The sequence below is a fragment of the Macrobrachium nipponense genome, chromosome 34 (genome assembly GCF_015104395.2).
Source record: "Macrobrachium nipponense isolate FS-2020 chromosome 34, ASM1510439v2, whole genome shotgun sequence".
NCBI lineage: Eukaryota > Metazoa > Arthropoda > Malacostraca > Decapoda > Palaemonidae > Macrobrachium > Macrobrachium nipponense.
Window position 1 is genome coordinate 16,009,787 of NC_061095.1, and position 15,420 is coordinate 16,025,206.

Here is a 15,420-nt window from a genome sequence, read left to right on the forward strand (position 1 = left end):
GTCTTAATAAATTGGTGTCATTGTTATACATTGGTTGTCTCCATATGAATTATGTATTAACGAACAATGTCTTATTGATTAGTGTATATTAGCACAGCACCTTCCTTTGATCAGCTGTCTTGATTGATGACCTCTTCCTTAACAACTGCTGCTGCTCTCTCTCTCTCTCTCTCTCTCTCTCTCTCTCTCGGCCCTTTGATTTATGTCTTGTATACCCTTCTTCACTCTCTCTCCGTTTGGTTTATATCGTGACTCGTATACCCATGATTTCCCTCTCTCTCTCTCTCTCTCTCTCTCTCTCTCTCCGCCCTTTGATTTATATCTTGTATACCCTTCATCTCTCTCTCTCTCTCTCTCTCTCCTCTCTCTCTCTCTCTCTCTCTCTCTCTCTCTCTCTCTCAGATTTTTTACTTCTTTGTTTATTTTCATTTTTTGTCTTCACGTTTCTAGAAATGTGTGAGACTGACTTATTATTTTCTCCTACTGACTTAAATGAGTAAATAGGCAGGAACTGGCATCCTGCCAGTTTAGCCATAACCCTACTGCTTACTACTGCTTCTACTACTACCACTACTACTACTACTACTACTAGTACTACTTCTAGTACTACCACTACCACTGTACCACTGCTGCTACCTTCGCTGGTAATACAACTGTTACTGTAACTGGAACTTATTACCTGTACTGAATAATGTTCTATGCTGATGTTATTACTGCTATGACTACTATTACTGCTAATAACTATTAACTGCTATTACTATTAGTATTAATGCAATGTCAAGACTCATATGTAAAAGTGTGAGTTGTGTAATATTTTTATTTTTTTTTTTTTTGTGATAATGATCCTAGCCTTTATACTTCATTCTTCTTGTGGTTCACTCAAAATATTTGTTGATATATATATAAATATATATATATATATTATATATATATATATATATATATATATATATATATATATATATATATATATATATATAATCTCTTGGTACTCTGTAATCACCATTTCATCTGTATTTCCTTTTCGACAGTTTTTTCTAAATCTCTTTCTACCATATCTATTGACCCAGTCTGTTAACTTTATTGTCGTCTATACTGACAGTACTGAATCTTGACTTGTCTTATTTTTCTTTCATTTCTCATTAATTTTCAGTTGTTTTCACCTAACTTTCTTTTTCGTTTTCATATTCAGGTCTTTGTCCTTTTTTTTCCGAAAATATTTTTTCGTCGTTTTCAAGAAAAGTGGTAAAATGAAACTTAGTTTCAGCTCGATTTTTCAACGTTTTGATTCCGTTAGTATTTTAATTTCTGTTGCACATCGAAGAAAACGTTTTAATTTCTCTAAAATCGGTATAATGGTGCTGTAGAAACCATTGAAATCCTAAGACTGAATATCAAAATTGGGGTTAAATTCTGTTTGAAAAGTGAAGATATGAACTTGCCATTTAAAAATAACAGTTAGACATTTCTGCTTGATAATCATAAGGACTTGAATTATTCGTAGAATGAAGGAAGAATACGTTTTCTGCGGTAACAGCAAAAGATATATCTCAAACAACACATGGGAACTTTCTCAAAATGATGAAGTAGCCTGTATTTCCTGAGCTGACGGCTAATATCCGCAGGCGACATCACTGGCTGGTTATGCGTTTACCGCCATATTCCGGTAAAGAATAATCAATTAGCTGTTTATATTTATACCAGCTATATCTGCGTTCTTCCCATAACCGAATTCTCAACTTGAGCGACGTTAATCTAAAGAAGCTTCCTTCCTCCCCCTCTTTTTCCCCTTTCAAAATGTCTTATCCTCTTGTGAACCTTCCCCTCGGCCATATTTGGGGAGGGTGGTGGGCCGCCCGAATTCTGGACTCGAACAACGTTAATCTAAAGGGACACCCCTCCCCTTTTTCCCCATTTCAAAATGTCTTATCCTCTTGTGAACCGTCCCCTCGGCCATATTTGGGGGGGCGGGAGAGGGTGTGGGCCGCATCGAAAGTTTTGGCATAAATTGTGCCCAAGGAAGCGCTCTCCATTTAAACTTTGTGCTACAGTAGATTAAAGAAAATCGTCCGGTTGGTCTTCAGATATAATAACACTGCGCGTCGTGGGATGAGAGGAGCTCTCGGAAGATTATATATATATATATATATATATATATGATATAATTCTATATATATATATATATATAATTATATAATATATAGATATATATATATAATATAATTATATATATATAATATATTATATATATATAATATATATACATTCAAAGACTTAATTCCTCTTTGCAACAAATCGTCATCAAGGATTTATTGTGTCAAAGTAATCTTAAGAGCAGAACACCGAAGTAATAAAGATATGTGTTTACGCATCGCATCGTAGGAAAAAAAATTCGGTAATGATTTTTAAAATTTGATAACGTCGTTTCCACATTTTAAAAATTGCCTCATGATTTACGAATTAACGAATAATTGCATCTGCTGAAAATTCATTCTTGAAAAGAGTATCAAGCAGTAGTAACAAACGGACGTTATTGTGGTAAATTAAATTGTACATGTGAATTGAAAGTTCTTATTTCCGGATTATTCATTAGCGAAGCGATAGAAGGAAGAATCGCGTTCAGATTCTGCAATTAACCTCAAGATCTTTCTCTTTGAATATGCGTCTGAGTATTTGGATAATCTTAGCATTTTTAACATGTCCGAAATGTTTATTTAACTTCGTCCGTTTTGGAAGCGAGCTGAGGTAAAAAAAAAATTTTTTTTTTCTTTTTTATTTCGTCATTTCTCTCTCTCTCTCTCTCTCTCTCTCTCTCTCTCTCTCTCTCTCTCTCTCTCTCTCTCTCTCTCTCTCACAAAGACACTCTCACAAAAGTATTCTAGTCACTCACTCACTCACCCACCTCCTTGATACAGCAGGTGAACTCTTTGAGTAGACAAATGAACCAACAACCTTCCTTGAAACCCTTTTATTATTTTTCGTTCCATTCTGATGATGTAACCTGCCTAGTTGTCTCTATGCTTTAATCTCTCTAGGGGAAAGTGTATGAAGACTTATATTTTTTTCATTGTGATCCCATACCTCCTGAATTCAGTATACCTTCCAATCTCCCTTGATGATTTTGTTGTTACAAGTGTTGTGATTTGCTTATTTTATATATATATCTATATATTGGAGACAACCGCCATATGTTAATCGAATCCACTCGTTAGTGGCTGCCCTTAATGTTATTCTCTTAGATGTATTTACTTTTTTTAGACATTAATTTCTATGTGTATTCAGTGTCCATTCATCCATTTTCTTCTGTGACTATGAAGACCAAGATGATGATGATGATGTTGTTGTTTCAATATTGCTATGTATAATTTTTTTTTCTATGGAATTCTTTTTTTTTTTTTTTTTAATTTCCTCTCAAGGATCAGTGTTGTGTTCCATCAATCCCTCTTGAAGCAAAGAGTGGAAGTTATTTGATTGGATTAACCTTAAGGCAGCAGTCACTTCCGTGTTGGAGGAGTAATTATTATTGTCATTTGCACACATATTGTAAAAAAAAAAAAAAAATAATATTGAATGACGCCACACCCGTCATCCCAACCCTCCTGTCTGGGAATTCACTCGCCGCCCGCGGGCGTGATTTTTATTTTTTTTCAAGAGATTTTTTTTTTAATGCTCGTGGGCGGGGTGGGTGGATACCCAGGACCCGAGGGGCCAAGAGGGCGTGTATAGGCGTGCTCTACTAAGTGTAGCACCGCTTGTGTTTTGTGGGTGTGTATTATAAAATGAGATCAATCGTCCCGGGCGCGACCTGGCCAGCCACCCGAGGGACGATTTGGGATCCCGACGAGGCCGATTGCCCCCTGCGCGCTCCTCCTCCTCCTCCATCCCTCCCCTCGCCTCCCCCTCCATCCCTCTCCCCGCCCCCCCCCCCTTCATGTGACGCGCAGGGGGCCATCAGTGTCCTAGAACCGGTTCCTTCCTACCCGTTCGTCTGTCCACTCCCGTTCGCCCCCCAGTCATCCCGCCCCCCTCACCAAGATGCCCCCACTACCTAATCCCTCGTTGAGCCAGTGGGGATTGGCTAGCTGCGGGGACGTCTTGTGACGGTGGAAGAGTGACGGGAGAAGGCGCCCTATGTCCGTCCGTCTGTCTGTTTGTGTGTGTCTGTCTGTCGAGGGAGTGCTCGTCAGGCGAGCGGGGTCACCCGCCCCCCCTATTTTCAATTTTTTTTTTCTTAGAAAAAAATTTAGATATATATATATTTTTTTTTTAAGGTTCCTGTCGAGAGAGTGCTCGTCAGGCTAGCGGGGTCACCCGCCCCCCTATGTTCCTTTTTTTTTTTTTTTTTTCAAAAAAATTCATTTTTTTTTTTTTTTCAAATTTTTTTTTTTTCCAGAAAATTTTTTCCAAAAAATTTTTTTTCAAAATTTTTTTTTTTCAAAATCCGAAAAACAATTTCGATTTTTTTTTTTTTTTTTATAAAGTTCCTCCTCCTCCGCCCCCGCCCCTTCCCCCAGGTTGCAAGGACACCTCGTGAGGGCGTGGCTCTGTGCCAGGCCGCTACACCGGGATCTCTCTGGTGGAGGGAGGGAGGGTTCAGCGCAATGACCGCAAAGGATCACAGAGCCGCATGAGATCTGCACGCTCAGGGCAATCACAGCATCGCCTTTTACGAAATATTATATAACAAAATAATAACAATGCCAATGACCAAAAAAAACAGAATCTAAAGAGATATGGAAGATACCAAAAAAAATAAAAAACAATAAGAGAATTAAATGGCATCATCGAATTTTTAATCATTAACGAAAAAAATGTCAGAGTATAAAGAAGGACCATAAAAAAAATATGTACATTTTTTTGTACAATTGGTACACATCGTGTTCCGGCGATCCTTTCTGGCGTCACCCCGCTCTCATCCCTTATTAGCTGTCCTTGTTTTCCATATTATTATTATTCTCTGTCTGTCTCTCTTCCTTCCTTTTCTCTCTGTCTCTTTGTCTCTTTATTCTCTCTCTCTCTGTCTCTCTGTCTCTCTCTCTCTTCTGTGCTTTTATATGGTCGCTCTTTGATTACCAGGTGATTTAAGGTATAACTTTGAAGAAAAAAAAAAGTCCCTGGATACAGCGCGCGTTCACACACACACACACACACACACTATATATATATATATATATATATATATATATATATATATATATATATATATATATATATAAGAATATATAATATATATATATATATGTATTATAATATGATATATATGGTGTATAATATATATATATATACTGTATATTTATAAATATATAGTTTATACATATATATTTATACATACACATAATGTAAACACTTGCATACACATACAGAAACATAGCTTCAGTCATGTATCTTTAGATACGGTCACTTTCCACGCATGAATATAATATATGCTACATGATAAACAAGTCACTGTCTAGTAGCCTTGAATATACAAAGTTTTTGATTACACTAACAACAAACGAATGAATTCAAACAAAAAGGTCGCTTGGTTTGAATTGTATATATGTAATTATATATATAATTTTATTTTCAAGTATTCTCGTCGTCAAGATATAACTATGACTTTCATTCCCATCAAGGATTTTCGTGATAACTTGATTCTGTTAACAATAACTTCAACAAATTATTATGAATTATGTAAGTGATAAAAATTTGACTAAAATTAGTATTAATGTGATAAAGATATATTGGTAAAAATCCTATGAACTAATGTTAACTTCATTGCTTGCCAGAATGCCGTTTCACACTAATATCTAATCCGAGGAGTGTGCCACTCACTAACATTCTCTCTCTCTCTCTCTCTCTCTCTCTCTCTCTCTCTCTCTTGCCAGAAATGACAGAGATGATAGCTAACTTCCAAGTACCTTTTAAAAAGTTACCGTGTTCCACTGTAGAATAAAAACAAGCTGTAGGGATTGACCACCGTCTCTTTAGAAAAAACGGAAGCAGACGATAAAAAAATGAATAAAAAAGTAGACAAATAGAAGATACTGATAAAAACAGGAGGTTATTATTATTATCATTATGATGAATGGAGGTAGTAGGGAAGGAAATAGATGGGTCTCATAGTTTGTCGAGATAGTGGATATTATTTTGCTTAGCTCCTTCCACAGGAATATATATATATAATAAATACGAGAAAATGGGGAAGAATGAAAAAAGATAAAAAGGGATAGTGATATCCTGAGTAGATATTTTAGAAAGGAAGGAAGGAGAGAAATCGAGTATTAAAAAGTGATGGTGGTAGGTCAAAACGACTGTGTGTTCATTTTATTATTATTATTATTTTTATTGCGAACTAATAATGATTAATATTATTATTATTATGATTATTATGATTATTAATTGAACTTCCAGACACCCCCATATATATAAAAAAGAATATAGGCAAGGAAACTATATATATATTTATACATAAGAGTTCGGAAGTCGAGGATAGAAAAAAATAAACAAACAAACAAAAAACAACAAAAAAGGGTCCAGTCTAAGGCACCTTTTTTCTCTGAGTGCTCCCTGGTCGGGTGATAGAAAAAGTTCCTTTTCTTCGAATGCTTCTCTTCTTAATCACACACACCACTTCTTTGATTTTTCCTTTAATTGCTCTGTTTTTTAATCTTCAATTATCACTTCGTTTTTCGAACACGTTTTCTTGTTTACGTCATTATCATTTTTGTGTGGATTTTTTTTTTGGAAGATGGTATCTGACGTTGTATTCAGGTTAGCACTTTGTTCATTTCTCTGTATTTTAACATCAGGTGTCTACGTCAAATGTCAGGTTATAATACCACTCTCATATCTGATAGTTATCTGTATATATCATGGCTTATATGTGCGTTTACAGAGTGTCCATAAAGTCCCAGTACCATTCTAAGCGATAAATACTTGAAATGGTACTGGGACTTGATGGACACCCTGTATTATTCATACCCACATATTAAACACGAGTGATGATATATACATTTATGTATAGAAATGTAGGTATGCATATACAATTTACACTTCATGAATATATACATAGATTTGTTGAAATCTGTTGATACAAGGTTTGAGAAGGGATGATTTTATATGAATAAAGGAAAGGGAAGAGGAATAATCTTTATATTTCAGTTAATGAATTGAAAAAAAAATATAAGACCTTTTTCTGCTCTCCCTTCATTTTATTCATATGGGAATACTCCTTCTTTATATACATGTATGTATACAAGAGTAGGCCATTCATTACATACATAGGCATTTCGTTTATATGAATTAATGGCATTTAATTATCACGGTTAATGACTCAATAAGGGATGCTTGGGAAACTGTCACCCATTTTCAAATCTTGAATTGATATCAAAGTCGGTAGTTTTTTTATGAATATATATTTCAATGGTTATTTTGGTGAATTTAGTGATGCCCAATTGTAAGAAAGGGCTAAAATATTTAAGGTAAAACGGTCATGTATGAATATATTATTAATATAAATAACGTATTTTCAAACATTTGCTTCTGTGTTATTGATTGCATTTTATCCGTAGGGTAAAATAATTGACTGTGCTTTCGTCTGTGATGCGTACATTAAAAAAAATTAATGTCTTCTATTGCACTTGACTTTAAAAAATATATATATTCTTTCTTTCTGCTTAATCCATTGCATTGAATCCCGCCAGTACTCTTACGCTTTATAAAAAAAATGTATTTACTTTTACGCTTTGAATTTGATTAACAGCATCATATATATATTTTTTGTTCCTTCAGCAGTTTGAGCTTCACCTTATAACCCCCCGCCCGCCCCCCACCCTCTTTGCAAATTTAATACATATTATTTTTTAATTTGCATAAAATTTGAGATATTTTTTTAATTTGCATAAAATTTGAGTAACCGTATTGCAATTGGCGTATAACCGTTTGCTGGGTGCAATCAGTGTGCTATATATATATAAAACATTGACTTTTTCCCTTTACTTGGCATCTCGTATTAAGTCTGCTGTTGTCTGTCACTGTGCTAGCTAGCTTCATTTTCCTTTCAACTGGAAGCCATTGTGTGCATTTAGCAAGCATTGCAGATATCTTGCTCATTGCAGCCTCTTCTATGGTCAACAATCGTTTTTTTTATTTATTTTCACAGGTGTTACACAGAACTCACAAGTTTTTAATATTCATTAACTTGGAATTTGTCAAAACATAGTTTTTTCAGACATATAGGTTTAGATACCGTAGAGTATTTTTCGTTTCATAGAACCCTTATTGCATCATAGAGGTTCAACTCACGAATTTTTTCTTTCCTTTTATTTTTTTTTTTAAACTTTTCTTCGTTTCCCATTTTCGCACTTTTTTTGGTTCGAGAGTAAAAGCTTCATTTCCCGATCGAATGGTTTCAGGTTTGGTTTCAACTCGGGTGTGGGTGTGTGTGTGTGTGTATTTTTCTCTCAAGTCCCCATAAAAGAAACGAAATTTTGCACGAGTTGATATATTTCGGCCCATATACACCGGTCTTCGTCTCGAGGGCCCGTGTGTATTTACAGAAATGTAGGAACTTGTCATATTTCATTGTTTCATTTATTGGCTTTTTAAGAAAAATATTAAGCTTTTGGATTGAAACAGAATGCTGGTGTGTTTGTGTGTGTATTTATATATATAAATATATTATATATTATATATATATATATATATATATATATATATATATATATATATGCATATATTTAATTTATGTGGTTATGTAATGTGTGTGTGTGTTTATATGGTATTGTGGTTATATATTTAGGTGTGTATGTATCCGTGTGGGTGTCCGCTTGTATATATGTATCTTGACTGTGTAAATTATATACATATATATATATATATATATATATATATATATATATATATACAGACAGTTATTATGTATATGCTAAACAGGTTCATTGTGTGTACGCGAATAGATTTCTACATGTACGGATACAAGGGTGCAAGTGGCTTTGGTCTTCTTGATGTATTTGCTAGTTTCATAGAGCTATAGAATGCGCGTATATTATTTTTTGTATGTGCATTACTTTCGTTTTGAAGCACTTTCAGAATATAGTTTGCTTTATGTACATTTAGTATTCTGCAGACGACCAGGTTATAGTAAAATATGTCAGTTTATGAAGAAATAAGCAATCTTAAGTTACTAGGTTCGGTATTTCTATTAATTCGTGTCCGTTGGTAACTGTAATGGTCCTTAACTTTTTTTTTTTTTTTTTGAGCTGACATAACTTTTTTTTTTTTTTGAGCTGACACATTTCGAATGCATTCGACGGTGTTGACATTTTTGGTTAATAGAATTTTTAAAAATGGTTGAAGAATGGATATATATTTTCCAAGGTTTATCCTCCGAGAGACTGTAAGAATTTGTCATCCTTGCCTTAAACGGAATTAAATTTACCCCTAAACGAATCAGTTTAGCCTTAAACAGAATTAAATTTAGCCTTAAACGGAATTAAATTTAGATTACTAGTTTTTCCCCTTGTGCCTTCAGCATAAGAAACGTATTCGGACGGTAGTGTGAGTACTTCTAATCATTAAGTGAAGTGTAATTATCTTACATTTTTTTATTTTCATTGTAAGTTTAACGTTGCACATTTACACAGAAGTGTTGTAACTTTTTATACCGTAAAGACAACCAACAAGTCGTTGTTTTTAATCTATTGTTCCATCTTTTAGTTTTGAGGCGTATCACATTTGCAGTCTACTTTCTTGTTAGTTAATTTCGTAATAAGTAATGTTGTACTTCATTTTTTACGTAACTCATTTCCTTTTCATAGATTCCTTTGAATTCTTGTGCAAAGTTGATAATATTTACTTTCAAAGCCCCCATAAATTTACGAATTTAATTGTTTCTTATTCGCGCATGATCGAATATTTGTCCAATTTTCAGTGTCTCGTGATATTTTAAATTGCGTTCAGTTCTGGTCAACGATGTCTATGTCGGCAATGCATTCGTTACTATTTTTAACGTATACTTTGAAAAAAACGTTTTTAGTTCAAATATTCGTGACGTTAAAATATTTTGGAGGCTTGGAACTTCGTCATTCAATGGTCATTTACCTGGTCGTCTTCCGGTACGGATGTACTCACCTGGCCTCTTAGAGCGAATGAATACTTAGCTTCACTAGAGCATATCACACCCTTCTTTAGAGAGCTGCTATGAAAGGCGAATGCTGATGTGTAGTAGAGACTTCAGGCTTTCATTAGCAGTGGTTGCTAGGAACTGCCAATAATAGCCAGCCTCTGGAGGCCTATGATAGGGAACGCAGGCCCGTCATCGGTCCCACTTGGAGAAAGATGAACGTGGCATTGCACGAGTGAAACTAAGGCACGTGTGAACTCACACGGAGATTATGTTGTATGTACTTGCGTACGTTTGTGTGTGTGTGTGTGTGTGGGTGAGGTGTGTGGGGTGGCTGTCTGGCTGGCTGTCACACACCCACACCACCGGTGACCAGGGAGCACTCACAGTGGCTAGGTGTGACGGAGTGGGTTCTTTGGTGTTTTCACAGGTACTGGCCGTGATCTCTGTGATCTTCATCGTGATGTCCACGTTGGCTCTCGTGCTCAACACGGTGCCCAGCTTTCAGGGTCCTGAACAGGGCGATAATGAGAAACTTGCCATGGTGGAGGCGGTGTGTATCACGTGGTTCACTCTCGAATACCTCCTCCGTTTTGCCGCCAGCCCCAACAAGTGGAAGTTCTTTAAAGGCGCGATGAACGTGATCGATTTGCTCGCCATCTTACCCTACTTCGTATCCTTGTTCCTTATCGAGTCGAACAAACACACAGACCAATTCCAGGACGTGAGAAGAATCGTTCAGATCTTCAGAATCATGAGAATTCTCAGAATCCTTAAGCTGGCCCGGCACTCGACGGGCCTTCAGAGTTTGGGTTTCACTTTGAAAAATTCTTATAAGGAATTAGGTTTGTTGATGTTGTTTTTAGCCATGGGCGTGTTAATATTTTCGAGTCTCTGCTATTTTGCGGAAAAAGATGAAAATCCTGTGTACAAAAGTATCCCTGAGACCTTTTGGTGGGCGGGTATCACTATGACGACAGTGGGGTATGGGGACATGTACCCGATCACGCCCCTGGGCAAGGTGATCGGGTCGGTGTGCTGTATCTGTGGCGTGTTGGTCATTGCGCTGCCCATCCCGATCATCGTCAACAACTTCGCCGAGTTCTACAAGAACCAGATGCGGCGCGAGAAGGCCCTCAAGAGGCGGGAGGCCCTGGAGCGAGCCAAGAGGGAGGGCTCCATCGTCTCCTTCCACCACGTCAACCTCCGCGACGCCTTCGCCAAGTCCATGGATCTCATTGATGTCATCGTGGACACAGGTAGCGTTGCCCGGTCGCTGCTGTGGTCCAGGGGCGGCGGGGGCTCCCTACGGAGGCCCTCCATGGGGCGCTCGCACTCACCCACGGGGGGCACGCACCGCTACTCGCAGGTGGCGCAGGGGGGAGCCCCCGCCGAAGCGTCACTTGGGCCCTCTCACCACGCCTCCCCCCAACACTCTCCTTAGACTTTAGAGGAATTACTAGACGAGGATTATGATGTATCCATGACTCTTTATCATTGTCTCTCTCTCCCCCTCACTCTCTTTCCCTCTTTTTTTTTTTATTATACATAAATCTTCATACATCTTCGAATATACCCTCGTTCCTGCCAGTTTATAACAGAACCCACAATATAGAGTTCCACTCATTATTCACTCGGTCACACGTGCATTATCCAGTACTGAGTCTTTTTCTCTCTTTTTTTTTTCATATAAATACAAGAAACTTCTAGGGTCCTGATTCTTCGCAGTTTAATCTGATGTGCAAGCAGTTATTGTCAGGTACAGTAATACGAAAAACTTTAGCGTTATTTCACATCAGATCATCCTGTGGAAGAAAGAAAGAAAAAAAAAAACAACAGCTTGTCCCTGTAACACTTTCTAACAGTTTTTATACCATCCTTTTACGAGACAGTATTGCCACTTCCGACTTAGATTACAGTAATTGTAGGTCTCTCTCTCTCTCTCTCTCTCTCTCTCTCTCTCTCTCTCTCTCTCTCTCTCTCTCTCATATGACAGACCTTTCTCCAGTCTCAGAAGATTATAGTTATTTTGTCCTCTTTCTATTTTGTAATAGAGTTTGCTATATTTTCTTGTTTGTCTTTTCTTAATTTTTTTTCACTTTGTATACACACAACATTGCTTTTCGCCCCTTTCTGTCTTTGATAGAAATGAAAAACGATACACATTACAAAGAAGCCATTCAAGTCCCTTTTTCCATTTTTTCTTGGACGAAACAATCTTTTCTCTTTTGCTTCCCAACTAAAAATCACTGGACAAACGTGGCATTCATTCCAAATCTAAACCAGAAAACATTTCCACCATATACGAGGTTTATTTTACAAGACATTTTTACAAGGTCAGCCCCCCTACATTTTTTACACATCTACCACATTCGATCCAGAAATTTGTGCACTTAGAAGTCATCGAGCCGCCCAAGATGTTTCAGAACAGGTAGCAAGTCTTCTGACGTTGTAGGCAGCTTTATTTTAGATTGGTTTTTAATATGCTATTACTTACCAATATGATCTGGCGACGCTGCTCAAACTCATCCCCGTCTTGAAAGTTGAAACATCGACTCGGCAGTACGCGACGGTACAGGTATACGCTGAGGAGGAGGAGGAGGAGGAACACGTGATCGATACGCGTCGACCTTGCAGCGAAATTCTAGTGCATTATTTATTGTTATATACTCTTCCAGCCAGTCCCCGAGTTATGTCCTGGAAATAACTCGGAGTAATGTTGTATGTATGACGCGGAATTCCGTGTAGTAGTATTATTATTATTGACCCCCTCTTGGGTTTGAAAGTGTTTCTCTCCTCCTGAGAAGAATGTTTGATTTGCTCTTATTCTCTTTACATGTGGGGCGAGGTAAGTTTACTAGCAGCTGCTTTGTGGATCGACGTGTACTTAATGTGTGTTTAGTTGCTGAATCTCATATCATCTTCTCTTTCAGAAATGTACCCTTTGCATTCCTAGAAGGTATACAAATGCTATACAAATACCCCACTTAGATTTATTTTCATTTGTTGACTGGTGTGGACAACCAGTTAACACTTGCACCTAAACATCAGAAGACTTTTCATTCTTGAATGAATTGACTAGATTTGAACTCACAAACTTTTTTGTTTTAATGACCCACAAGGTCTTTTCATTTTCTCTTAAAATTTTCTACTGCATTGTGTATCTTGTAGCGGTTCTGTTGCCCAAAGGTAATATGATTTGTGTTTAACGGAACTGAGGTCACCCAAGTGCAGAACAAAAATCTGCAAAAGCAATTTGATAATGAAACAATAATTGTCGAAAATTAGATTGATGAAACACCCTCATTACCCCGTATTGTGTATTGTAGTAATTCCCATCGTAATTCTGTTCAAGAACTGACAAGACATTCCATGACACTTAAACTAAACATGCCAGTGATTTTTATTTTGTTTAAATCTCTCTCTCTCTCTCTCTCTCTCTCTCTCTCTCTCTCTCTCTCTCTCTCTCTCTCTCTCTCTCTCTCTCTCTCTACACAGACTCCTAAATATAGGTACAGAAATACACTACAACTAAAGAAGTGTTCAGTTAAGACCCTCCTCCTCCTCCTCCTCCTCCTCCTCCTCCTCCTCCTCCTCCTCCTCCTATACAAACGAAGACAACTTGATCATTTCCCTCGTGTCTTATTAAAACCTTATCTTGGATGGTGTTCTCCAGTCCCCCTATTTTGTATTTTATCTCTACCCCAAATACTCCTTCCGTATCCATCGAGATATATATTATATATAATAATAATAAATCTTTTACACCACAATCTGTATAGTATTCCTTAATGGCGTAGCAGTGCATTGATATTGTGTATAACTAGATATGTTTGACACGGTCTTATTATTATGGTTTTTATTACTATATTAGTCATTATGATTCTATGAGTGACCCAACGGTATAGCATAGAGAGATAAAACAAAAACAAAAAAATAAAAATGAATATTTTCAATTAGTCCTCATGAAGAAAGCTTTGTGATAAATCATTTTTTATGTTACCTGACATGTATCTGACTGCATCTTTTGTTAGTTCGACGAATATATTTTTCTGATTTTTCAGTAGATATCACTTTTTCAGAGAAGATTACAGAAAACAGAAATATATATATATATATATTATATTTATAATTGAGGAGAGGAGAGCGTGGTGAGAGCGTGCTTTCAAAGTGACACATTTTAGAAGATTGGAAGATTTAATTAGGATAAGTTAGCCACTTTTTATGTTATACCACTAACATTAGCAGCCTCGTCTGGAGCCCAACTCTATTTTATATATATACGTATAGATATATAACAACTCCGGTCTCTTTTTTTAAGCATGTTTATTTAACACGTTATGATAACTTACCACTAATTATTATTATTATGATTTAACCACAATAATGATTATGATTACGAACTGCACAACAAGCGACTTTCTACTGCTGATTTTTTTTTTGTGTACGTAGTTTAGACTTACTACTATTTTTTTTCTTTTCATTAAAAAAAAATAATGTCGGCTCAAGGGTATAAAGGTGTTGTCACAAAGAGCATAATACATATTCAGCCTCTTTTTATTATTAGTATTATTTTTATTATTATTATTATTTGGTAGGTTACGAATCTGGAAAGAAAATACGGGCGATGAAATTGACATTTCGAAAACGTTCAGAATATACATTAATAAACTATTAAATATACATAAGTATACACACTGCACATATCTGCAGCAAAACTGCAACAATACAAAAATTTGAAAAAAAATTTAAAATTTGGTAGTCCACTGAAATAGTATCCTATGAAAGTTAATGGAATGTTTCAAGTAGTTATCATTACTTGTCACCATAAATAAAATGTTTAATTGTAAAAAAAAAAAAATTTTTTGGACAAACGGTTTTTTTTTTTTTTGTAACTATTAATGGAAGAATTTTGATTTTCCAAATTAGTCCTCGGATTTTATATGCCATTTTGTAGCACATTTTAAAAATAATTCTTTGGTCCTGTTTAATTTCCTTTATTATTTACACTGCCAAAATATCACAATCATCTATATTATTAATACTATTATTATTGTTATGATCGTAACCTTTAAAATTACAAAACATACGCCTGTGTCTTTTTTCAGATTCCCCACGAGAATTTTAAGAATAACAATAGTAAATATTTAGTACTTACAAAAGTGTCGAGTACAGTTGAAGATTAATTTTGAACACTTATGATAGTTTGTTTATTTATTTATTTATTTATTTCCGGGGATTTTGGATTTTACGTTTCTTGGCTCAGTAGAATGTAAGGTCTTAGCGCTCAGGACTTTTAATATCTTAACTCTCTC

The 15,420-nt window shown here is 36.0% G+C and overlaps 1 protein-coding gene across 1 annotated transcript in view; it reads left to right on the forward strand.

Moving 5' to 3' along the window:
* The window catches only part of LOC135207929 (potassium voltage-gated channel protein Shab-like), a 439,867-nt gene that overhangs the window by 358,482 nt on the left and 65,965 nt on the right, over positions 1–15,420 (forward strand). The window contains exon 5 of the mRNA XM_064239886.1: positions 10,536–11,364. Coding sequence (XP_064095956.1) covers positions 10,536–11,364 — 829 coding nt within the window. The remainder of the gene's footprint in view (positions 1–10,535; positions 11,365–15,420) is intronic.